The 27,888-nt window shown below is 33.6% G+C and overlaps 1 protein-coding gene across 2 annotated transcripts; it reads left to right on the top strand.

The window, feature by feature from the left end:
* Positions 1 to 27,600, top strand: LOC138716392 (putative ATPase N2B). 2 transcript variants are annotated; one of them, XM_069849427.1, is made up of 8 exons: positions 1 to 206; positions 307 to 797; positions 2,031 to 2,216; positions 6,850 to 7,091; positions 9,891 to 10,062; positions 17,595 to 17,735; positions 21,124 to 21,243; positions 23,080 to 27,600. In XM_069849427.1, exons 2-8 carry the CDS (start codon positions 372 to 374, stop codon positions 23,200 to 23,202), a joined length of 1,410 nt encoding a protein of 469 aa, XP_069705528.1. In that variant the 5' UTR covers positions 1 to 206; positions 307 to 371; the 3' UTR covers positions 23,203 to 27,600. The 2 variants fall into 2 exon arrangements, with proteins under 2 accessions (XP_069705528.1, XP_069705529.1); XM_069849428.1 differs by having other exon boundaries at positions 285 to 797.
* Positions 27,601 to 27,888: the final 288 nt, after the last annotated feature.

Genomic DNA, 27,888 nt, shown 5'->3' with positions numbered 1-27,888 from the left:
TAGCAACATACGATCATATGGTATCATGGACGAGTACTTATCCTAATTTTGTCTGTGATTTTATCCATGAGCGAAACGGTTAGGTAATAGGGTAATACGTAGAAATGAAAGACGAAAAGACATGACGTAAGAGCGCCGAGGAGAGGGAGAGATGGAGCTGCAGCAGACGGGTTGAGAATACAATTTTGTCAATAAACCAAATACAAGTAAGTTAAATTTTGTGCAGTTTTTTTTATTGGAAATGCCTGAGTTGTCGTAGTTGTATTGAGTTGTAATTATTTTAGTTTGTTTTGTTTCTAATTTTAGGTAACCAGGAAGAACAGTAATATCAATGTTATTAGGTAATACGGCTCTCTGGCACTGCTATAATAATGGCATATCCAACTGGCACAATATTACACTTATGTAATGGAAATTTGCAAAATTTCAACCGGATATTTGTGTTAACCAGCAAGTCTGCAGCATATCGTTTGAGGCAGAAGTGTAATATTCATCAGCATAAATTGAAGACCACACCAGATGACGGTCTACAGAAAGCATCTACCTTAAGAGGTCCTCTTCAAGCACTGCAAGAAAAGATTAATAATAGGGAATTAATGTATGATGATTATCAGACGAAAATTATGGAAGGTTTGCAACATGTTTATGAAAATATTCAAGGTTATACACCACCTGTGCATGGATTATTTAGCCGATTTTTCAAAAAAGAGACCAAAACCCCTAAAGGATTATATATATATGGTGCTGTAGGTGGTGGAAAAACAATGCTCATGGATTTGTTCTACAATTGTTGCGAGGTATATCGTTTGATTTTGACATTGTGAGAAGTTAGTGTACATTCCCTGGTATCAGGATTGTGAATGTAACAGTTTTATTATTCTTTTTCAACTTCATTTGTGTAACTTACGCTAGTTGTGTGACAGGAGGTGAACTGTGTGTTATTAATTAGAAATTATGGCTAAATATGGATCCGAGATGTATAAATTTAGGTGTCATAGCCTAGTATTGTATCTATTTTAAGATATCAGCAGGTTTTCAAAGCACTTGAACTGAAATCTTTATGACAACAATATAGCGTTATCAAAATCAAATAATTTGTCTTATGACTGAAAGAAATATCTACATTATTTCTTCTGCTGTTAAATTGTGCTCTAGCAAACATTTAACTTAAATGTTAGTGATGTGCGAACGAATCCACTGTAAAACACTGGTCACAGTAGCAAATAGCTAAAGAGGTGTAATGGTATGTAAAATTTCGTTTACCTTCACCCTTCAACGTTAATGTGATGTTTTATTTAACGACGCTCGCAACTGCAGAGGTTATATCAGAGTCGCCGGATGTGCCGGAATTTTGCCCCGCAGGACGTATTGTGTAGTTTAAAGTGTACAAGCTGGGGCGATGCTTAGGTCCGTTTTGCTTTAAAACAAGGACTCTCCTTGGTCCAAAAATGGTACTATAAATCTTTGAATAAAATAGTATTTCCCCTGGACCAAAAGTACAGTACAAATGAAGTGAAAATTAATAGTTTACCATGGAGTAAAATAATAAAAAGGTATATTTTCCCTCGATGTATTTCCGAAGGTTATGTTGCTGGTTAGATACTTTACAGCAAAAATGACGTATGGTTATCCTCACAGTGGTCAGTGATCCTAGAGACAGTCATACTCCGGTCTGTGGTATAAATGACTTGAAAATACCGATATACTGAGAGATTGGAAAAAGTTAGACTTTTCCTTGTGATTAACTAGAACATCTGTGATCCATATTTTCTTATAGTTTGGCAATTTATCATTTTATACTAGACTTTGTTTCCTATATATAGATTACTTCATACAGTTTGGTTTTACTATCAAATCTAGGGCCTAATTCAGAGTCGCCGACAAGATTTTTACACATGCTTAAGAATTTGTTAGCTTAGTCTGAACTACCGTTATTTCTTGAAATTTACCTCTTTAAACTATAAAGTTTTTTATTTCTTAAAGTTGAAGATGTACTAGTACGTATTGTAAAATACTTGTCCTTGTTAAAGGTCGAAGGAAAACGTCGTGTTCATTTCCATTCGTTCATGCTGGATGTTCATACGCGAATCCATGCTGTGAAGAAGACCGTTGTAAGAGATTACAAGAGTACAAAGCCTCAGCCATTCGATCCCATTCCTCCTGTTGCAAGATCCATCAGCAACAATTCGTGGCTTATTTGCTTCGATGAATTTCAGGCAAGTAAGAAAACGTCACCGTCATGAGGGTGAGACATGCTTTCTCATTATAAATTTTACGTAGTGCACAACAATTCAGTTCTTTAATCATATTGTCAATGATTTTGCTGTTTGTAGTTTTATTTTCTTGAATTATAGTAATAACGCAACTATCACTTGAAAAATTCTTCAAAAAATTCATTAGGCAGTTTGCTCGATAAGCAAGAATTTCTCATTCTTCTGCACATATGACAATGAGCTAAATTGTTGTATAATGCGTAAAACATACTGAAAAACTATAATGTTGTACTGATAATATTGTAATATATGTAATTAGTAACGTAAAGTTAGCAAGTTTATTAAATTTAATAATATGGACAACTCAGAAGACAATCAGTGTGACAAACAGCATATTCCGAATCTCACGGGACCGATGGACAACAGTGATGTCATGCTGCAGCAAAATAGGAAAAAAACTGCTGGGAGGTTCGATGGCTGTCATGGCAGGCAGCTGTACAAGTTGTTGTCTGTGCTATGCTAGCAAGATTTTGCGAAATTTCCGTACTTTCATCTCGTTCAAAGAAAAGAGAGCAAAAATAATTTATTTCTTGAACCGGTAGTAATAACTAGTCCGTTGACATGTTCGCTCATAAGCCATTAACATATTGTTTTTACATTGTGCTCATTACAAACAATACAGCAGAATCAAAGAGAACACACCGCCATGACACAACAGTGCACGATGTCATTTGTCTGCTAATTCCTGCCCTATACAAGAACCAATCAGATTCACTGATGGCGGCTGTTGGAAACTGCCACCACAGCGAATAGGGATTATAAAGAATGGACACTTCGCGTCGGTACCTTTGATGTAGCCGGACTGATTTCAATGACCTTCAAGCCAGCTAAAGTGTGAGATTCTGCTTTCTCCCTAGAGTTGGCACTGACATCACACCAGCTAGCAGTCGACACAACGGAAATATGACACATACAATTAATACATCTAGGTACATTATGTACTCAAATAAAATAAATTGGATCCATAAAATAATAAATCCTTCATTAACTGTAATGTCTAGACTCTAGAGTTCCTTTATAATGAGAGTTGAGACGTTGATCCCAACAACAATTAAAATACATGTAATGATTTGATAGCGCTGAAAATGGAAAAACAAAGCTCTTATGAGAAGTAAAACCATATACCTACATTATATTATATACAAATATTAAACGAATTGGATACTTAATTTTATAATGTATTATATTATTTTATAATATAATTTATGATATCTGAAATGTAAAATACACTCAGGGACAAAAAAACCGGACACTTCTATATTTGCTTGTATTTTGTTGCCAATTATTTCAAAATGAAACAAAACCCATTTAAATAAAATAATGTTTCATTTAGCACCTTATACGACAACATTTGAAAAAAAAAAAAAAAATCTGATGAGAAAATTTACAAAAACTTACAAAGGGCGTATAACTATGGCATCGTTTGGTCTAACTGTTTTTTCATTTTATGGTGCCTTAAACATTAAAAACTCTTTTTAGTAACGGGTATTACCCCCTCTGGCTTGAATAACTGCATCCATACGTCTTGGCATGCTCTCAATTTGGTTAGCAATGTCTTCTTGAGGAATAAGTTCCCATTCTTCGCCAAGTGCTCTCCTCAACTCTTGTAACGATTCTGGTCTCGGTTGTCTATTCTTAACACGCCGTCCCAGCATTTCCCACACGTGTTCAATTGGGTTCATGTCTGGACTCCTTGCTGGCCATGGAAGAACATGGATTCCCACTTCTTCGAGATAATCTCCAACCTCATGGGCAATATGCGGCCGTGCATTATCATGCATTAAAACAAAATTATCGCCTACAAATTGGCCAAATGGCACAACATGATCAGCCAAACATTCATTTATATACCTATCAGCTCTTAGTCTTCCATTTTCAACAAAAATCAACTCTGTACGAGCATCCGTACACACTCCTGCCCAAACCATCACTCCACCACCTCTATACGGCACATTTTCGGAAATGCAACGCTGTGAAAATTGTTCTCCCCTCCTTCTCCAAACTCTTTCACGTCCATCAGGTGAGCACAGATTGAAACGGGACTCATCGGTGAACAGAACACAGCTCCACTGTCCATTTCTCCAATCCCTGTGATTATTTGCAAAACGCAGTCGTTCAACTCGATGCATCCTGAGAAGTCTGGGACCAGTTGCAGGTCTACTTGATATCAGTCCACTTACTTTCAACCTCCTTCTAACTGTTTTGGCCGAAATTGGGCGTCCATGCATGTTAACAAATTGCTGGGCTACACTAGTAGCTGGCAGGTTGCGCTCCCTAAGAACTCTCAACACCATATACCTGTCTTCATTTGGATTTGTAGCTCTTGGACGACCCGAACCTGGTCTTCTGGTATATTCTAGGGTCTCTCTATACCGTTTTATGGCATCATGGGTTGTGCTTCTAGCCATATTCATAACATTTGCAATGTAACGTACACTGCGTCCATCATCGTAAAGGGCTACAGCTCGAGCCACATCTTCAGGTCGCATCTTGTTTTAAGACAAATGTTACAACCCCACTTAAACTCAGAAAATGTAAAAATAAAGAAATAACGAATGATAACGATAATGAAGCACAAAATGGTTGAGACAAAATTGTTATAGCTGAGACTCTGAAAGCAAAATTGGAATATTTGGTTGTAATGGCTTGTTTATAAAACAAAAAACAATCAACAATGTACACACGTCTCCATAACAACAGATGGCTACCATAATATTGTATGAGAAGATAATGTTTTGCAAAATACCAGCAAATATTAAAGTGTCCGGTTTTTTTTTGTCCGTGAGTGTATTATTATTACAACTAGTTTGTCACTGAGAAATAAGAAAAAGCTGTTAACTTGAATTTATTTGAAGGAAAGCGTTACTGGATTATGCAATAAGGTAGGCGATGTTTGGATCCTGTGTCTCAACTCTATTCTCAATTATTATCTTAGTGTATGCTTGATTACACTAACCTCTAGCGCTTGAAAGTGGAACTATACGCTGGCACACAGAGAAACAAAACACAGGAAAATTAGCTCAGTGTCCGTTCTTTATAATCCCTATTCGCTGGCCACCACCTCTGCAAGGTGGTGGAACAGTGTGACACCGGTGGAGCATCAATGACGTCATCGTTGAAATTCGGAACACCTTGATGCCATCAGATTGCTCAGCACTGAGATTTGGAATACGCTATAAGTATCCAATTCTGAGATATTAGGCTTTAGAGATTCTTTAAGATATATTTTTTTCAGGAGCATATTTAATTAAGTTAGTAGTATGATTTTTAACTAGAAGAGAGGAGCACATATTAGTACTTATGAAAAGAATCACATAAAATTTAAGTCAAGAAAATGTACTCTGATGTTGAGGCTTATGTATTTGATTCAGATGTTTCTGCAAACATCGTAACCTATAACTCCAGACAACTTTTAAGTGAACTAACACACAGCCAAATTAGTTTGAGGTATTTTTTTTTTGCATTTATTTTATTTATTTACTTAGTTCACCCAACAATGACAGAACAAACTAAGATATTACATAATATTAATATCAAATACAGAGAAAATTTGGAATGAATTAACAAAACGAAACTGAGACAAAGAGAAAAATTGAAATAGCAAATGGAATATCACCCCAGTCTAGTATATACAGTCACGAAGCTCAGTACGTAGTAAATATGCATCCCTAGATAGTTGCTAACCACTAAGATCATTACTATCGTCTCATTACAGACAATGTGACACAGTCTATTGTTCCTAGTACCCTCATAAACTCAAGCTTTGTGACTGTATATACTAGACTGTGATATCACAACATTAAGTTTAATTGTTTTTAATTCAGATAATTCTATAAATGATCATTCAAAAGTCGATACACTACTAGTACTTCTGCAGAAACCCAACAAAGAGATGATCACAGTGATGATACAGATGACTATTGTGATTAGCAGATCTAGAATTAAACTTGCCAGAAAGATGTTTAAAAAAAGTTCAGTGGACAAAAACAATAAGTTAATCATTTTTTTTATCCATTTTGAATCTTGCTTACACTACTTTTAACACTTGAATATAAGTAATTGATTAACTAGCGGACTTACTCATGTTAATTATGTAAGTTTGTGCAGCTTACAGCTGTTTCGGTGCTTCATCACACCATCCTCAGAGCCTACTAGATCTCGGCGTCACCCACATAACAGGCAGAGAAGTTCGAGATGACGCCGAGATCTATAGGCTATGGGGATGGTGTGATGAAGCACCGAAACAGCTGTAAGCCGCACAAACTTACATAATTAACATGAGTAAGTCCGCTAGTTAATCAATTACTTATTTTTTTTATGTTTTTGCCTCTTAATAGTTACATTTATTACTTGACACTTCTGTATGTATTAAGTTATTTCAGTTATTGTTACACTTGAATAACTGGTTAGTTAATTTTTAAATCTTAATGGAATTTTGGAATAAACTATCTCATAAAACACTCATTTTCTCTTTTCCTCCATAAGTAGTGATTGGGTTCTGAGCCGTCCATATGACATAGACCTATTCCGTCACGACATTTGGGATATTTTACAGAGATCTTATGTATTTTTCTAGGTCACTGATATTGGTGATGCCATGATTCTGAAGCGTTTATTCACCGAGCTGTTTCATAATGGAGTTGTTGTTGTGGCAACGAGTAACAGAGCTCCAGATGATCTGTATAAAAATGGACTACAGCGTTCAAACTTTGTTCCATTTATAGGCATTCTGAAAGAGCATTGTGACGTGGCATCCCTTGATTCGGGGATCGATTATAGACTGAAGTCTATTCCTGGTAAAGAAAAAAGTTATTTTGTGTAAGTTGTATTTCTTGAAGTAGTGCTAATTTTGATACTTCAACACACCACCACCACCATCAGCCATTGTTATCATTATCGTCATCACCATCATCATCATCATCATCATTATTGTGGTATTCTCATTATAATCATCTTTAATAACTATAGTTACGAAAAATAGGTTTTGGACGATCATGCCTTTTTTTTTATCTATAGTCCCGACGCTGTTATTTCCGGCGTGACTCCGCCTCTTTGCTTATGTCTTATAAAATGAAGGCTCTATAAAGTCTAGGTAGGTAGTATCGTTCGCCATTTTTGTTCTTACATTGCCGAGCTACCATACGAGGAATCTATTTGCCACACCGTTAAACATTATCATGTCGCAGCTCCTATGATAATAAATCAAACGCAATGTAATTCAGCAAATAATTGAGTGGCAAATAACGTCTTCGTGTGCTTTCTGTGAACGCCAACGAAAGAGCTAAAATGGCGCGCGATTGTATTATGTATTTATCGAGCCTTAAGGAATGAATCAGCGAATCACAAGACACACACATTTAAATGTACCCGACCAGCAACGTGATTGGCTGCCGGAAATTAGAGCGACAGGACTATACTTACTATTGTTAACATCCTTCATAAGTTGACAATATCGCACATTCTCTGGTTGCTATGCTAACAAAAGAAATCAGAGTGCTGTTATAACTACTTATGGCACTAGTATGCGATAAGTAAAAACAATTGGAGCCTTTATTTAGAAAAATACACATTTTTATTTCTTCTTTTAGACTTTTCCAGTATTAACTTAATGCAGCCAATCCTCAATGCTTCTTCAGTGTCTTCATCCACTAAATCTTCATCCATTTTTTCTGCCATAATGATTAAATGATTACAAAACTTCTAATTAAACTCATATTATATTGATCAGATTAATACAAATTTCATTACCAGAAATAACAATGACTGTTTACACTGAAACAAAATAACCTACATATTGCCTTGGCAACGACGTTCAAACTTTGTTATAGGATAAATTTTTACTTATCAAACAAATTTATTCTTGATTCAAAATTAAAAACAAATTTATTTAAATGACGATCGTCCAAAAACTAATATGCAGTACACATGTGTTAAGTGTGTAACAGAATCTCAGAAACTGAAAAAACGACACAGAATTCTTCAGTTCTGTTATAATGCACTTACCACACTTGTATTGCAATGTACTATTTTATTAGTTTTTCTGTATCTAACAATTTAAATTCTTCTCTTTATCTCTTTTCTATTATATTCTGTCTAATGGTAATGGGGTAGTGACAATGTAGAGGGAGAAAATGTGTCACTTGCCAGTGAATGGCCATAACTCGGAAACAACACATCTTACAGCATTTGTTTTGGTATTATTCCATTCAGAATTACAAGTTCTGCTAGAACAGGATTGCCATATGCCCGGGAAAACCGGGTATGTCCTGGTTGGATAGTCGAAGAAGCTCGAAAATTCCGGAGTATGTCAAATATCTTAAAATTACGTCACATTTATTATCCAAGTATTATTTAAGAAAGAATACATTGTGGATTTACGTGAGTTTTCGCTAAAGAATACTAGAATTTTATTGTATTTGAAAGATATATTACAAGATTTTTCATGTAATGGAAACTCACTAGATTGCATGGTATATTATATAAATGCTAGGATGATGTACAACGATTTTATTTTTCTAAGAGTAGGATACTGCAAATGTGTAATGGGTGTTTTTATGACAAGAGAAAGATGTAATATGCTATCAGAAAATTCTGCCAGAATAATCACACAATTTCCGTATAACATGAGAGATGTCAGCTGAATGGTCCCAGAATGATGAGCAAATATCTGGACTCTGAAGAGAGATAATAGTGTATAATTTATTGGCAATTTAATTATCCAAACTTGAACAAAACTAATGGTATGTTAGGCGCGATCATACCTTCAAAATGTACATTACAGATTCATTATTTGTCCCGGATTTCTTCTGTCAGGTTATGGCAACCCTCTGCCAGAATAATGCCAGCTTCTAAAGTTTAGAGAAGTTTGAACGAAAATAATGAACTCCTCACATCATAGATCTGTCTTAGCCTATGTAAAGCTTGCCAATGATAAAATGTTGTAAAAACCGAACACTGTAGTCTCATTCTAGCTCAGCAAACCCCTCAGACGTATTCTATGTGAAAACATTGCGTCTGTGTCAACAAACACAGTCCCTGCCGTTTTTTAAAAAATATGTACATTTTGTAAAATTGAAAAATAAATATTTTATACTCGTAATTTAGTCGCCACGGTGGTCTAATGGCTAGAATGCTGGACTTACAATCCCTGTGGATCCGGGTTCGATCCCCAATCTAACCCCGATTTCTAAGTTGTGCTGGGGAAGCCTGTGGTCCAGGTAATGGGTTTTCTCTGCGAGCTCCAGTTTCCCTGTGGCATCCCAACAAATCTCCATAATTGTCTCACTGCAGATGTAGCATAGACTAGCCTTCTATGGCGCACCCTGGGTAATGACTCTGTTGGTAAATTGGTCTACATAACTGGGTTTATATGGGTACTTGCCATTAGAAAAAAAAAATTGTAATTTTATTGTAATGTTTTTTTTTTTTTTTAATCCATTGCCACCAGGTTGTCTTTTCGACATTTCTGGTCTTCTCTCCTGGCCGTGGCTTAGTTGTAACCCACTTCTGAGGTTGGGGCGCCTGGAAGGCGGATTTATTGTAATGTAAATGGGAATGTTACTATGGAAAGAAATAATTTCTCATCTATTAATTTTATCAAATTGCTTAATGTTGCAGGAAAGGAGAATGCGAGGCAGATCAAGAATTGGATAAAATCTTCAAGTTCTTATGCTCACTGGAAAACGATATAATAAGGCCTCGAACCATTAGCATTAGAGGACGTAACGTTTCTTTCAACAAGACTTGTGGTCAGGTCCTAGACAGCACATTCTCTGAGTTGTGTGATAGGGTAAGTTTAACAGTTGTACACAATTTTGCAATTCATTTTGAGGGAATTTTCAGATAAGTCTTTGAAATTCAATTAAGTGGATTTATTATTTTTTCCGTCAGTGAATTAACATGCCATATTCCTTTATATTACATAATTTAATGTTCATATTAACGTTTTCATTGTTCTTTGATTGCGACATCATGAGACACATTTGTTGTTTTACAAATTACAATATGTTAACCTCTTTTTCTGCATACCATTTGAATATCAATGTCAATAGAGTTAAAAACTTGAAAGTTAAAAGTACAAGAAGTATATATTTGACAAGCCTTCATTTATTTGTTTGTGATCCTATTAAAAATATTATGTGATTAAAATGCAAATATTGGTATAATAAAATACATGAAGACTTGTTTACAATTCATATACAAATTAAGTTTGTTTGATATCATATAAAAACTGTGTTGTGTATTATGTTGTTGCATGTGATTATAGTGTTATTAAATATATATTATATATTATGTTAGCTCTCATATAGTAGTATTGTAATGTGAATGTTAATAGTTGTGAGTCAGCATTGATGTGCTTGCTGAATATGAGATTTATTAAGTATTTAGTAACATAAATAACTCCTCGTGTGAATATATATTGTTTTATTTTTTTTTATATTTTCTTCTATTTGGTGGCAGTGGCGTAGTATTTGGATATCATCAAAATATTCAAAGATATCTTTGACGTTGATCTTCTATCTATAGTCCGGATCAGCTTACTTAATACCCTAAGGGTGAACTTAACCATTTTTCCACTATTACTAAATACTGGCCGTACCCGTTAGAAATAAATATAAAGTAATTACATAATTAAAATAGGACGTTTGATCCAGGGAACATTCGTGTTTGATAGAAGGATAAATCGTTTAATGTGTTACTTAATTTAAATTGTATTTAAAATATTAAAATGCGATCATTTTGATCCAGAGACCACTCATTTGGTGCAATGACAATTCCTTTAACATGTTATTAATTGTTATTACCAATTATTTTTGGAAAAGCGAAAATTAACAAAAAAATTTTGGCTACAGACTTATTATTATATTATATTATATTATATTATATTATATTATATTATGTAAAAAGTGTGTTGATAACGGATGTACTCGAATTAGAAAGTTTTTAATTTGTTGTGGGAGCTCTTGAATCTCAGGAGGAACAGCTTTTACAACAGCGCAACATAATCTGCTTGGCTCATTACCCAATTTTTTTGCATTGCATTTATTGCATATATATTTTATGTATTTTAACACGATTCAATTGAGCATAGTTAAAATTTGAATTATAAAGTAATGGATTGCTAAGCTAACGTACTATTACTGCATACTAAATCAATACACTCTCGTTGTTCGTTAATTCTCTGAGATAAAAATGAATATGTTCATAAACATTATTTTAAGAAATACAGGAAATGAATATACAGAATAACCTATCACGTTTTCTGTGCATAAGAAGCTATTTTAATCTTACCTGTCCTCAATTCACTCACAAGTTACTGTAATAACATTATAGCATTATGTCCATCCAGAGAAAATACACTTTCCAATGATGAAATAATAATTAATTATACAAATCGGTTAATTTAGCTTCTTATATTACTTCATTCAAACACAGAAACATTGTCTGTAGGCTATGTTTCATAGCTTTCGATTGTTGTGTCCAAGGCCCCTTATAGACGAAGTCATTTGTTTTTTATTTCAATACACCGCCTTAGATGGCAGTTATTTTAATTTTAAAACTCATTTATCTCATTAAATATCAGTCCTATCAAAATTTTTCAGAGAATAAAACTTATCAGATATCATTTTTAAAGAAACTTTTGTTATGTAACATTTTTCACAAAAATCAATAATAAGCGAGATATTTCGATTTATTTAATTCAGGCCCCCTTATAACCCCCCTTTCAAATAACGTATTTTGAATGCCATATAGCCTAAAATCTAAGTCACAACGAACTTAATTTATATTCAAATTTTCATCAAAATCCGTTTAGTCATTATCGCGTGAAAAGGTAACAAACATACAGACAGACAGATAGACAGACAGACATACAAACAAAAATTAAAAAAAAAAGCGATTTTCATTTTCAGGATGGTTAAATATACATGTTAACACCAATTATTTTTAGAAAATCGAAAATTACCAGAAAAAGTTTGGCTACAGATTTATTATTAGTATAGATGGTAGTGAATTATAGTGATTTTCTAGCTCTTAGGTTGAATTTTCTTTTACCAACTTCGTTTCGAATTTCGGGTACTGACAAATACTACAACTGCAGTTATTTTCTAACTGTTATGTTGTCAGCAATGATTTCGGTTTACAATAAAACCAACGAGTTAGATACTATAGAGAGGCTGAAGACCTCTGATAAGCGCTCCCTGCGGAGGCCAACAGTACTATGGATCGTTCCAAAAAAAAAATGGCAGTCTATAGTACCGCCAGCCTCCGCAAGGAGTGCTTATCAAATTACACTGCAACGAGTTGGTACATGTATTATATTTTTCAGATACATCAATATTTAATTTAAACTTTTCGCTATAGGTTTTGTAAAAAGCTGATTTATAAATGAAAAAGTAATAATTAAGGCTTTAAAATTTCCAAAAAAAAAATGTCTCATTCCCTCGGATTTAAATGAAATGTATCGTAAATCATAATATTCGTTGCTGGATAATTAAACCCTCTCAATTCAGGTACCATTGCTGCAGAGAATTATAAGATAAGACGGACTGAGCATAAACGAAATATCTGTATTAATAAGTTTGTACCATCAAGAGTTTAGTATTTATTGTGTTTATAGGGGCTATTCCAATTTTCTTTTTATTAATGCGTAGGGCTCCTTTTGTTGACAAAGAGGAAAGTTAGCACTTGCATCACACACAATTTGTCATTATTGTTCAAAATAGTGTAAGAACAGTTTTATTCTGCAAAAGCCTCTGCCTAGTTGCGAGACACGTGTGAGATCAATGTTTGTTTCAAATTATATTAGATTACACGATGTCTCCATCACGCGACAATATTTGTTTCAAATTATATTAGACTGCATGATGTCTCCATCACGCGACAATATTTGTTTCAAATTATATTAGATTACACGATGTCTCCATCACGCGACAATATTTGTTTCAAATTATATTAGATTACACGATGTCTCCATCACGCGACAATATTTGTTTCAAATTATATTAGACTACATGATGTCTCCATCACGCGAAAAGAAGTGTAGCTAGCTGTAGCTCCTGTTGTTTCTGATAACAATGTTAATCGTAAGTATCTTATTGTTTCAATAAATGTGGTGAGTTATGATCATGAGTAACTTTCTATTAGTGTCATTCTTTAATTATTATGTTGCATGCTAAGAGGTTATTTGTAGTTTTAATAATTGCAGTTTTCAAAAGTTCTCTGTGTTAATTCCAATTTCAAATTAATTTTTCTCAATAACTTAATTACTGGATTTTTTTTTTATTTTCGCCACTACCTTTCCTATATTTTACTCCTCTTAGTTACATACGTCGTGTCTCTTGAAATCACCTGGTGAACACTGAATTACATAATTTCATATTAGGTTAGATTAGCTGTAAGGTAATTAAATTTGTGACGAAGTCAAAAAATTATTTATTTTTCTCCTGCCGATTAAATTCATCCGTCTTTAGGTGCTTTGCTTTGGTTGCATCGAGTATAGCTTGTCATTTAATATCTGGGCTATATTTAGTGAAACTAATAAAACATAGGCCTACAGCTGTTATAAAACGTAAAGTAAAGTATTTTACTTTTTACTTATTAACATAGTCTTAATATGTAACTCAATTCACAATAATACTAACTTCATCATAGTCATTTCCTACAATATCCGAGCCACGCCCCTTTGTTTTGACTAACCGAAACATGGCGGACCAATGTTCAATTGTCTTCAACTTTCTGAGGTCTTTGGCCTCTCTATAGTATCTAACTCGTTGAATAAAACAAACTGATGAAAATGCAAGTAAATAAATACATTTTTAGGTTAGGTCTCTTGAATCATAAACTCTTTAGTGAAAGCAATAAATTTCATGTTGCCTGACAAAATACACTGTATTATTAGATCATACTAATTATTCGTAATTATCAACATGATATGCGAGAAATCCAGGAAGAAAATATAATATTTCATAAATAATTTATTGAACCATTTAGGAAACACCTTGCAACATTAAGATGAGATGTGGTAAATAAACAAGATATTGTTATTGTTAACAATATATATATTATTATTTCAGTACGTAGCATTGTGATTTTACCCTCTTTGGTGGTATCTGGTATTAGTTGGCAACACTGAAGAGACGGCCAAATTAATCGTTTAAGAACTACTCTTACGTGATCCTGACTATAGAAGGAATGTAGTAGAATAGTGTGTGGCCAGAAGTTTTCTACAGTAATATTTTATGTTTCTCATTAAAGATGATCTTCTATCTAGAAGTAGTGTAGAATATTATAATACGTTGTTGTTGTTGTTATCTAATGCCGGGCCTTGGCAACGAAGCCATTAGTGTTCTTGCTCTCCGATATTTCTCTGTGGTAGATCCATCAGGTAGAACTTCACAGGTTTGTAGATGATCTTCAGTCATTTCTTCTTCTTTGTTGCATAGAGGGCAATTTGGATTTGTGTAAATTCCTATTTTATTCAAGTGTTTGGCCAAATAATCGTGTTCTGTAAGCAGTCTGAATTTTGCTACTGCAGATTTACGTGGGATTTCTGGAATAATTTCTGTTTTTTTTTTTTTTATTATTAAATTGCTCCATTTTTTATCTTTGGCTTTGGTACATAGTGCTTGGTTTTGCTTAGTACACACTTCTTTGTATAACATGTTTTCATTTCGATTTTTAAAATGTTATTCTGTCTTAAAAAAGCATGAATTGATTTTTCTCTGCAGTGTTTACTTGCAATTAAAAGTTACTGGTTTGCTAATTATTATACTTACAACATCTTTGTGTCAACAGATTGTTTTGGAAACTCAAAAATATCATTTTTTTTTTTAACTTTGCTCACTCTTTATTCTTCAAGATCATATTATAATGCTGCTTCATTTCTGGGACACAATATAACATTGTTCTTTCTGTATTTTGGTTCCCTTCTGGTAGTTTCTGTTATTCCTTTAACTTGTCTCTGAGTAATTTCATTCAGTGAGGGTGATTGTCCTCATTTGTAACATTTAGTATTAATCTTGTATAATGTTTATTTATTGTCTGATTAGTATAATATGTTACTAGTCAGCAATGTATACAATGAAAGGGGAAAGGAACTGGCCACTCTACCCCATTATCTCTTGACTTTGTTGCCTCATGAGTTGCCTTATTGGTGTCACTTATGGAGCGGCTATAGCAGCAGGAAGTCATGAAGAAAATGGAATTTGAGCTCTCTTAGTTATAGCTGCTGTAACTACCAAGGAAAGAAATAATTTCTATCTCAAAACTACCCTTTAATAATTCCAAATAATAGATATAATTTCATCTACCAAAATTTAACATTCACGAAATCGCTATAAAGACAAGGTAAAGACAAGTAAATACTTGCATCTAGTGGTTTAATCGAAGCTTAAGGAGACTACAAATAATTCCCAAGCTTCTTAACTTATTGCAGTACTGTTGAATTGGAAGATCACATTCATTTTATGATGACATGGAATTCCTGAAGATTCTTAAAAATAAGAGTCGGTCTGTTGACATGAGGCATTTGTCTGAAAATGGATGTGTATTTTTATTATATGCAGTTGATATGTTGTGATGTGGTTGACATAATCGTGAATACATTATGGTGTCCACATGTCTGTGTTGGTCACACCATAACTATAATTTACATTACAATCCATGGTCTGGAATTTAGGTTAAGTTTAGATTTAAGACCTCTCCTGGCACCACATTATCATAATCATCCTATCACATCATCGGGGTAATGTAACTCCGCCTTCCAGGTGCCCCAACCTCAGAAGTGGGTTACAACTAAGCCATGGCCAGGAGAGAAGACCAGAAATGTCGGAAAGACAACCTAGTGGCATTGGATTAAAAAAAAATATTAATTAGTCTTTTGATGGATGTAAAAGGTAGGCTTGTATTTGTATTCTGAATTAAAGTGGATCCTTTTTTGGCAAGAAAGTCAGCAGTTTCATTTCCAGCAATTCCGCAATGTGCAGATATCCATTGCAATTGAATTCTTTTCTGTAGTTTTTGAAGTTGTTGGATCATTTTGTGACATTCTTTAATTTGGATTGATATAATTTTATATGAATTTATTGCATATAATGCTGCTTTGGAATCAGAGAGAATGACAGCATTTTGAAATTTATCTATTCTGTATAGTAGGTGTTGGAGTGAGATATGAATAGCCATTATTTCTGCATCAAAATTTGTTGTATGATGTCCTGCTGGTTGATAAAATGAGAATAACGCACACGTAATTCCTGATCTTGAGTTGTTATCGATAGTAGACCCATCTGTGTAGATATGTAACCATTCTTCTGGTGGGTATCTATTGTTCACAGCTTCTAATGCCAGCGCTTTTAGTACAGGTTTGGAAGTTTCAGATTTTGTAACTGGTTCTTCTAAATCTAGTGGTGCTTGTGAGAAAGGTCGGTAGACTCTAAAACTCCTCCTGGCCAGGTCCGATGGACCCATTAACCAACGACAGGTGTGGCCCTCCAGTCATACTGTGGTTTATGTGAGTGGGTGATGTAACCACCATTACAAACAAAAAATTGGTGCCCACTTAAAAAACGGTTACACTTATGCTAATTAGTCCCCCATTCGGATCTCCGGGCGGGGACATCTGCAGGACGTCATTTACAGAACATCCTTAAAATTCTCCAATGGAATGCAGGAGGACTTACACAGAGCAAAAAAGCCGAACTACAAACAATCATATTATAATACGTTGCCATTGATTTTCGACAAGCTTATTAGTCGATTTATATGTGTGTTTGTTGTATGAGAACTAGGAAGTGAAGTACCATTAATATTACTGTCTCACTGTGGCGTCGTGGTCTAAGGCATCCTGCTTAGGACTCGCATTACGGAATGCATGTTGGTTCAAGTTCTCATGGAGGAAGAAATTTTATCATGAAATTTCGGCCAGTGTATGGGACCAATGGCTGCCCAGCATCGTGATGCACTTGGGGATCTATGATAGGTAGCGAAATCCAGTTGTGAAAGCCAGCTATAATGGCTGGGGGGATATCTCTATTCTGGTTGGATGATCGTCCACCTCTGTTTCGGCATGTGAACTTGAGGCCAGCAGCCAGTTGGTCGATCTGGGCCCTTCAAGGACTGTGGCACCACGGATTTTATTATTATTATTATTATTATTATTATTACTACTTTTGTTATTGTTTCATTGTATATTTCATTTCTGGTAATGTGGAAGAGAAGGCTTCATGGTTTTAACTCTATTGGAATAAAATAAAGATGAATAGAAGTCTTTGGTATTGGCCACGTACTGACAACTAAAGACAATTGTAAAATATTGTGTTGCAGCCTCACGGAGCCAGTGACTATCTTCAGCTGTCTCATGCTTTTCATACAATTATCATTCGAGATATCCCTCAGATGAGCCTTAAGATAAAGTCGCAGGCCAGACGATTCATCACTCTTATTGATACATTCTATGACAACAAGGTAAGTGCAGTGCAGCTAAAACTATAAAGGAAGTTAACTTAGTGAATAAATGAATGAAGAGGATATATGACAGTGATAGGCAAGCTCAATTAATACAATCGTTCTTTATAATACTTTTTATTATGCTATGCAGTGAAATATGTGTAATGATTATGGTTAGAGATACCTAGTTTTCACAGACCACGGATTCGCGAAATACAGGTTTTCAACAGATAAATACAAAAATTTTATGTTTCAGGTTAAATTATCGTAAGTTTTAATTCGCGAAATAACGCGACATTTTTGTTTTTAGTAAAGATTTATTCGAAATAAGTGTTTTTGAAGAAAAACTTTTAATTTAATTTTTTTTTTTACAAAATCTTAATTCAGCATGCCCAAAGATTTACATTTATGTACTTACAAAGTTTTTAACGTACCGGTAATTAGAAAATATTGATTTATGGTGTCAGTGATATAATTAATTTATTTTAGGTTGTGTTACATAGTATGTCAATTTGTTTTGTGAGATTTATTTTTTTATCCAGTCTTAGAATTTTTTTGGATTTTTTTTAGGATTTTATTTCATTATAAATGATATAATTTATTTTTTTTTACCTCTGATTGAGGTTCTGGCTGATATGTCTATCTATTATCAGGCAGTACATCTCACTTGACGATATGTGTCAGAGGAAGAACAATTGTTTGTATACATCTGAAGTCTGAGTAGTAGAATGTGTAGTTAATAGTGATGTATGCATTGGAGAGGGAAGGGAACTGGCTACCCTACCCCAATATCTCCTCACTTAGTTGCCTTATGAATGATGCCTTATTGGTGTTAGTTATGAAGTTCAAACCTGTATTGGAACAGTTGACTAAACAACCATATTTATTGAATGGGATATTATTTTAAATTCAGGATCTATTGTTATAACATTTTTATTTGATTGAATACCTTCAATATTAATGATTTTTATTTTTTTATTTCTTGTTTGGTTATTTTATATAGTGATGATTATATAGAGGGAGATATAAATATTAATTGTTTTATTTAATTAGAATTCAAATCCAGTATTCAAATCAGATTTCGAGTGACTTTATTTTTAAATGTAAAATAGAAATAGCCTGGATATTTTGTGGTGCTTTTTCATATTATTCACATACAGAATGGTGGACTGTTACACAAATTTTTCTATACAACATGTAAGTGTTGATAGAAAACTAAGAATTGTTAAAATGCACAAAGAACCTTAAGATTATCTTGATGCTACAGATCTCTAAGTTCTGTAAAAATTTTTTTATTAATGGTGGGTCATTCGTCATTCACCATGTGAAACTAGTTGTCTAGTCCAATTTACCAACAGAATCGTTGCCCAGGATGTGTCGTAGGAAGGCTGATCTATGCTATAGGTGAATTTGTCCAAAGGAATCTTTCCTTGGCGTCAATTCTAACAAGCATGTCAACAGCAAATGCTGTGCGGCATGGACGATCATCTGGCTGAAGAGCTTGCATTGCTGAACTTTGTACGCAAAGAGCCTCAGATTCTTGCGAAGGACTTTGTGGACAGTCGAATGCAGCAAGTTCAGTTACCTGGCGGCTCTGTGAATGGACTTACTAGGGCTTCAGACAAATGCACTTTGCACATGTTTAATGTCCTCCACACTTGTGCTTCGCCACCCACTTTTGCCGCATCACACTCCATAAATTTTCAGTGTCATTCCCAGATTCTTGGCTGTGATGATGGTTCTCTTCCATATTGGTCCAGATGTGATGTTGCACCTGTGTATGGTCGAGGAGAGTCAATTATGTGGCCTCCAAATTCCCTGGACCTGACACCACCCGATTTCTTTCTTTGGGGTTTCGTGAAGAATGATGTGTATGCACAGTGACCCAGGGATATTCATGACCTCAGAGCAAAGATTTTCTCAGCTTTTGAGAAAGTTACCCCTGAGGTGTTAGACCACACATGGGAGGAATTAGCCTCAAGATATGAACTGTGTCATGTTTGGAATGGTGGACACGTTGACACACATTGAGGGCTAATTTGGACAAAACTTCCATTCTTCTAGAATGCATATACAAATTATTTAACAATAAATAACTTAGCAACAGTTCTCATTTTATCACGTTTTTATTTTATGTCTTTCCAAATGTGGAGCTTGTTTTCAAAAGGTACCAAATCCAACAGACCTAATTTTACAGGAAATGAAAAAAACTTCTAATAGCTGTAAGAAAATATTATATATTGTTATGGCTTCATGTCCCTGTTCTTTATGTGTCACCAACCATATTTAGGCATATATTTAAGATATGTCACACATTTACAGGAAGTTATTAATGGTTTTAGTTTGGATGTGGTACATTTTGGCAAAAAATTGGATGAAGTACATATTGGCATGAAATAATTTAGTAAATATGAATGGGGATGTACAGGAATTGTTTACTATTACTGTAAAAGTGAATACATAATTAAACATTTTTCATTTCACAAATTTAGGCTATGTTTGTTCTAATCATCATAATTACCGTATTTGCTCGCGTAATTTGCGCACTTTTTAATTAACTTTGGCCACTGAAAAATTGGGGTGCGTAAAATATGCGGATTTTTCAAATAAGAGGTCCTGTTCTGAGTTTATCTCAATTACTATATGTATAGGTAAAGTATTTACGTTAGGGCTAATTTTCTATACCGGTAACTTGTCTCTACCAAGGACAAGCATTGTTAAAGTAGCGGGACTTTGGAGTTTCTTTCTGAAGCAGGTACTTCAGTTGCTGGTGAATGACCTACGATGGACTGTAGGGAAGGAAAATCCCTACTACACTGAAAAAAATATGTACGTAAAATGTGTGCGCAAAATACACGGAGCCAAAATAAAGTTCAAAATAATCCCTTAAAAATTAGGGTGCGTAAAATACGCGGGGGCGCAAATTACGCGAGCAAATACGGTAGTCTAACATCAATGTTATCCTCATCCTCTGTACTAACAACAGACTCAGAATTTATAATATTACTGTATAATGGGAGTTCGTTAATGTCACAATAGCCCAAACAACTAACATGCCACCACAATAGCCAATGAAATTGCTGCATGACTCGTGACGTATCAGTGACGCAAAGTCGAGAACCAATAGGAACACGCTAGAGATTTGGTATGTTTTGGCATCAAGGTCAGCATGGATGTGGTATTTTCTGCTGTAAAACACTGTTTTCAGTGACTTCTGGAGACATTATTTGGTACTTTTTTGAGAGAAATGATTAGTGTTTCCGTTCTAGAGGTAGCTAAGAATGTGCTGGCATATGTAACTTATTTTTCGAAAATTGTGGATTTGGTACCTTTTGGAAACAAGCTCCACAAATGGATCACCCTATATTAGTTTCTTAAGTAAACATTATATTACTGTATTTTTCAGGTGAGAGTGGTGATTTCGTCTGATGTTTCACACAAACAACTGTTCTTGACAGAAAAAGAAGAAGATTTTTCAGATGAGCACCGAAAGCTTATGGATGACCTGGATATTCAACATGGATCTGTAAGTGCTATGTAATTTATTAATAATGGCGTAATATCTGTGATATGTAAATAGTGACAACAACAATAATAATAATAATAATAATAATAATAATAATAATAATAATGATGATAATCTATACTAATAATAAATCTGTAGCCGAAATTTTTCTGGTAATTTTCGATTTTCCAAAAATAATTTGTCCTAACATATATAATTAACAACCCTGAAACCGAAAATCGCTTTTTGAAATTTTTGTTTCTATGTTGTCTGTCTGTCTGTCTGTCTGTCTGTATGTTTGTTACCTTTTCACGCGATAATGGCTGAACCGATTTCGATGAAAATTGGAATATAAATTAAGTTCGTTGTAACTTAGATTATAGGCTATATGGCATTCAAAATACGTTATTTAGAAGGGGGGTTATAAGGGGGCCTGAATTAAATAAATCGAAATATCTCGCTTATTATTGATTTTTGTGAAGTATGTTACATAACAAAAGTTTCTTTAAAAATGATTTCTGATAAGTTTTATTCGCTGAAAAATTTTGATAGGACTGATATTTAATGAGATAAATGAGTTTTAAAATTAAAATAACTGCCATCTAAGACGGTGTATTGAAATAAAAAAAACAAATGACTTCGTCTATAAGGGGCCTTGGACACAACAATCGAAAGCTATGAAACATAGCCTACAGACAATGTTTCTGTGCTTGTATGAAGTAATATCAGAAGCTAAATTAACCGATTTGTATAATTAATTATTATTTCATCATTGGAAAGTGTATTTTCTCTGGATGGACATAATGCTATAATGTTATTACAGTAACTTGTGAGTGAATTGAGGACAGGTAAGATTAAAATAGCTTCTTATGCACATAAAACTTGATAGGTTATTCTGTATATTCATTTCCTGTATTTCTTATAATAATGTTTATGAACATATTCATTTTTATCTCAGAGAATTAACGAACAACGAGAGTGTATTGATTTAGTATGCAGTAATAGTACGTTAGCTTAGCAATCCATTATTTTATAATTCAAATTTTAACTATGCCCAATTGAATCGTGTTAAAATACATAAAATACATATGCAATAAATGCAATGCAAAAAAATTGGGTAATGAGCGAAGCAGATTATGTTGCGCTGTTGTAAAAGTTATTCCTCCAGAGATTCAAGAGCCCCCATAACAAATTAAAAACTTTCTAATTCGAGCACATCCGTTATCAACACACTTTTTCATAATGTAATATAATATAAACATAATAATAAATCTGTAGCCAAAATTTGTCTGTTAATTTTCGCTTTTCCAAAAATAATTGTTAATAACAATTAAGAAACATGTTAAAGGAATTGTCATTGCACCAAATGAGTGGTCTCTGGATCAAAATGATCGCATTTTAATATTTTAAATACAATTTAAATTAAGCAACATATTAAACGATTTATCCTTCTATCAAACACGAATGTTCCCTGGATCAAATGTCCTATTTTAATTATGTAATTACTTTATATTTATTTCTAACGGGTGCAGCGGAGCGCACAGGTATGGCTAGTAATAATAATAAAAACAATAACAAAACTGTGATATTTGAAGGCATCAAGGGTTTCCATGGTAATGTCCCTTTCCCTTCTCCTTGGGGCTAATAGAATGCTAGTGCTTCCTTTTCCCTTCACCTACAATCTATAGAGAGAAGAGAGAATGATAGCATTTTATTGGTCATAAAGAGAAAGAATTTTGCCGTGAAAATCCTTGGCACTTTCAGATGTCACACGTTTGTTGTTGTTTTACTTCCACTATAATGTGATAGTGGTTGTAGAAGTGGTAGTTGTAGTAATCATAAAATTTAATGTTTCAGGAAAATGCATCAGCAAGTATTTTTACTGGAGACGAAGAAATATTTGCTTTTGATCGAACTGTTTCAAGACTTTCTGAGATGCAAACAAGGGAATACTGGGAGCAGTGGGAAAGACATCGATAAGTAGGTTTGAAGAATAGCTGTTACACAAAACGCAGTATTTGTACTTAATAGAAGAACGCGAGCATTGTAACACTGCAGTACTCAAGAACACACAGCCTTATGGGATGTCTGTAGATTTGTGAACTTTTCCTGAGTGGTGGATTTTATTTATTCTAAATGTTCAGTAGCTGATATCTGATATCTCTTAGACTTCGCTATAAGCTTCGCAATAATTTATGACTAATAGTATTCTCATTGCTAGTTGAAAGCTAGATCAACACCAAAAAATGTATATTACTCAAAATGCTAGATATTTTAGGCTAATTAATTATTGTGCTCTTTGAATTTCTGTGATATTACAGCTGCCTATTTATGCAGGTTTTAAATTAGAACTAAAAGTGCAATATGCTTTCGAATTGTGTAGATTAGAGGTCAGACGAATATAGATGTTAAAACTTCTTCCTCTGCTTCTTTTTATTCCTACCCCTACCCTGTATTCCCTTTTTAACGTGGAACATTTATATGTTTGACATTCGAGAAGTCTGGTCACACTTTCTGTTAATACACATCATTAATTGCAGTAGGCCTTGAAATTGTGATGTCTTAAAACAGAGTATTTCGAATCCAGGTAGCTGTGATAAAACATAAAGGAGAAACAAATGAATGTGATATGATAATGAATTAATTTTTATTCTTACACAAATGGAGTGATTAATAAATGCGGGCAGTATAAAGACAGAAGTAGTTCATTTAACATAGTAGCCTGTAATTCTAAGGTACTTGGCTACGGTATTAATTTCCAGATGAATCCAATTCTCTGTAACATATTATGAATGTGACATCATAATGAAATTCAGGTTATTTCCAAGAAGTTGTCGCTGAACGATTCACATTATTTCCAGGTTAGTTGAATCAACTCATCTAGTGAACGATATAAATCTTTAAAAATGTATTTCTCTTTTTATCTACTAGGTGTCTCTCTCCCTTCTCCTCTTGTTACTTGTGGCCATCCCAAACCCCGATCTCCACCCCTAAGAGCGCCAGTCCTTATATACCCGTCAGTCAAGGCCTTCTGACAAATAAAAGCAATTGACAATAGATATCTCAGTCATGACAACCTCATGAAATATCCTATCAATTGAATAATCGATCTTGCTATGTACAACATAATTATATTATATTATTATTACCCATTTCAGCAAGTACTGACGACCACTGCAAAATACGACAATTTGGTCCAGGGAGCATTGTCTTTTGGCACAAGGGTGATTTATGTAACATGTTTCTAAATTATTAGTCTTTTAAATACCGGTACATTCTTTAATAAATCAATGAAAAGCAAATGTGAATAGGATGTGGAGTGAGTACGAAATTATTATTTTTTATTTTTTGGCGCATCATTTTTACGTAAATAACGACAAATAAAAACTAACATGCCACATAACATTATTTTAAGAAATACAGGAAACAAGCATGAATAATATTCACCATTCTTAATGATTGGGGGATAGAAAAAAACGTATGGAATAGAAATTACATACAAATGTGCGTGTAATAAACAATAAGCAAACCATCTTCGATTAATCATTTCAAGACAACGTGAATATAGCATGGATTGTGTAGGAAAATAATGTCTTATATGTTGCTCCCAATGTGCATCATTGTTAACTTATGAAAACAAATGAAAATTAACATGGCATATGGACACTATTTGAAGAAAGATAGGAGATATTAAGTAATATTCAGCGTTCTTAATGATCTCTGGATGGAAAATAACAATGAAATATGTATAAAATTGAAATTACATATAGGTGAGCATATAAAAAACAGTAAGTAGAATCATTTATTTGATTAATAAGCTTAAATTACTCCAGGTTTAGTGTAAGAGTGGCCTATATCTAACGATGTTTCCCAGCAAATTACTTAATTTAAAAACAAAAAAATCGTGTTAGAAGATTGAATTTGTGTATTTTCTCTGAAACTTTCCAAATATTTGTAGGCAGTCTTTTACATTAGATTGCCGAAAATTGGTTTATAGGGCAACATTAGCATTAGCATCCATCTTGAAATGTTGTGTAACAATAGACAATGGAATCATTCACAGAAGTGAACTATAAATGATGTGAATCGTTCAGTGCATCCATCTTGTTGTGTAACAATAGAAGTGAACTATAAACGATGTGAATTGTTCAGCGACGACTTCTTGGAAATAACCGAAATTCATTATTATTCTTACACAAATGAGAGTGATTGATAAATACGGGGAGCATACAGATAGAAATAATTCATTTAACATAGTCTAATTCTAAAGTACTTAACTGTGGTATTAATTTCCAGATGAATCCAATTCTCTGTGATGACATATTATTATTCATTATAATTTCAAACAACTAATTGGCGTCATATTGATGTGTTAATCGTTTCGACTATCAGTCGCATTGTTGTCTCGAGACTAGGCCTCATTGAATGAGGAAGCATTTGTGAAGTAATTAACGAGAAGACTCTGCCTCGTTTAATTTTAATGTGGGGAGTATAAAGTCAGAAATGAAAAGAAGTAAGGTAAGTAGAAGTAAGCAGAATCCATCAATTTAATAGTTCAACTTTGGCATTTAATAACTTACTGAATTTAAATTAAAATTTGTCTAAAATTTGAACAGGTGACCAGCAATACCTTATCTAACTAGGGTGAAAAGGAAGAAAAATTGCGTTATTAAGTTAAGATCCACAAACACAAAACATATTTGTCGGTTCATAGGTTACACTTGCCCCAAATACTGGGGCTAGTGTAACCAAGTAATTTCATGCAGCAAAGATCTGAATATGTCTTTGGCCAAGTGGATATGAAACAACATTACATTCTGTTTAGAATGAGAATTTTATATTTTTAGCATTTAATACACTGTAAATATTTAAATGACAAAATGACACCCAGACTAAATAAAAAGCATTCTTTATGTGCCTAAGAACTTTAGCTTAAGACAAATTGAAAGAATCGAAAGATATATAGAATGAGAATGTTATATTTTGGGCATTTAATACACTGCAAATATTTAAATGACAAAATGATACAAACTAAATAAAAATCATTCTTTATGTTCCTAAGAACTTTTGCTTAAGACAAATTGAAAGAATCAAAAGACACATAGAATGAGAATTTTATATTTTGGGCATTTAATACACTGCAAATATTTAAATGACAAAATGATACAAACTAAATAAAAATCATTCTTTATGTTCCTAAGAACTTTTGCTTAAGACAAATTGAAAGAATCAAAAGACACATAGAATGAGAATTTTATATTTTGGGCATTTAATACACTGCAAATATTTAAAAGACAGAATGATACAAATTAAATAAAAATCATTCTTTATGTTCCTAAGAACTTTTGCTTAAGACAAATTGAAAGAATCAAAAGACACATAGAATGAGAATTTTATATTTTAGGCATTTAATACACTGCAAATATTTAAATGACAAAATGATACAAACTAAATAAAAATCATTCTTTATGTTCCTAAGAACTTTTGCTTAAGACAAATTGAAAGAATCAAAAGACACATTGAATAAGAATTTTATATTTTTGGCGCAAAAACGTTTCCACTCAAGAAAGGAAGGATAGGAACTAATTTTATTTCCAACACAAACAAGAAATTCAATTGAATGATTACAAAATTTACTTGAATTGGTTTCTGGTTTTAATGTTGAATATAGAAGTGGTAGTTTTGCCTTAATTTTTTTAATAATATAAATATGATAGAGAAGGATATAAATAGTATTAATCATCTTAAGGGTATTTTTTGTGGAATAGAAATTGTATAACCGCGGATGCTGGCACAAATTTTACCAATAATAAATCAAAATTACCAAATATGTGAAGTAGTTTCTAGTTGGCGCCACTTTACAAACACGCCTTTTCGCGTTTAATGGCATGGGTTACACTTGCTCCAAATTTACACTTACCCCAGTTCACCTTACCGGAATTTTATTTCATATCCCAAACATCCTTACAATTCCAACTATGCTCACAATAACAATCACGAACAGCATAAATGTTTCACGCAATTATACGAATTGTGTTATTCCCCTGTCATTTTTCTTTTTTGTGCTTTGTTTTTCTCTTCATCCTTTTCTATTTCTTCTTGCTTCTTCTCCTTCACCACTGCCTGATGACGAAGAGTAAACTGCCATGCATTATTTATGATGTATATAAGGAATCTTTATAGAATGCTATTCAGAAAGTTCACAAGTCTTTGTGCAGTGCTATTGCAAAGTGCACCAATAAAAGAAGACTTACAAAATACGCAAATTTTAAAGTGTGGCCTTCGTTTTTGAGTAATTTTAGTACTTACAATGTAAAAAGTGTAGAAAGAATGTGCTGTATATTTTCTTTGGAAGAAATATAACCTGTTAAAAATAAATTACAGCAACGTTATTATTTGATATTGTGAAACTTTTTGATTCAATATGCCATTTAGGTGTTGGAAATGGAACAGAGAAGAACTCTAGTACAGACTGGTGGCAGCAAAGAAGAATTTTTGCTCAAGGCAGTACATGAACTTTGTAGCTTATTATAAATCATCCGTTTATGTTTTGTTTTGTTTTTTATTTAACGACGCTCGCAACTGCAGAGGTTATATCAGCGTCGCCGGATGTGCCGGAATTTTGTCCCGCAGGAGTTCTTTTACATGCCAGTAAATCTACTGACA

This window comes from Periplaneta americana, chromosome 16 (genome assembly GCF_040183065.1).
Source record: "Periplaneta americana isolate PAMFEO1 chromosome 16, P.americana_PAMFEO1_priV1, whole genome shotgun sequence".
Taxonomy (NCBI): domain Eukaryota; kingdom Metazoa; phylum Arthropoda; class Insecta; order Blattodea; family Blattidae; genus Periplaneta; species Periplaneta americana.
Note: the sequence above shows the minus strand (reverse complement) of the source record. Positions and strands in the feature narration are given on the sequence as shown.

Coding starts and splice junctions, on each gene's coding strand:
- LOC138716392 (XM_069849427.1), top strand. CDS start 372: ATGGCATATCCAACTGGCACAATATTACACTTATGTAATGGAAATTTG. Junction 10,063..17,594: donor TCTCTGAGTTGTGTGATAGG/GTAAGTTTAACA, acceptor ATTGTGTTGCAG/CCTCACGGAGCCAGTGACTA. Junction 21,244..23,079: donor TGGATATTCAACATGGATCT/GTAAGTGCTATG, acceptor TTAATGTTTCAG/GAAAATGCATCAGCAAGTAT.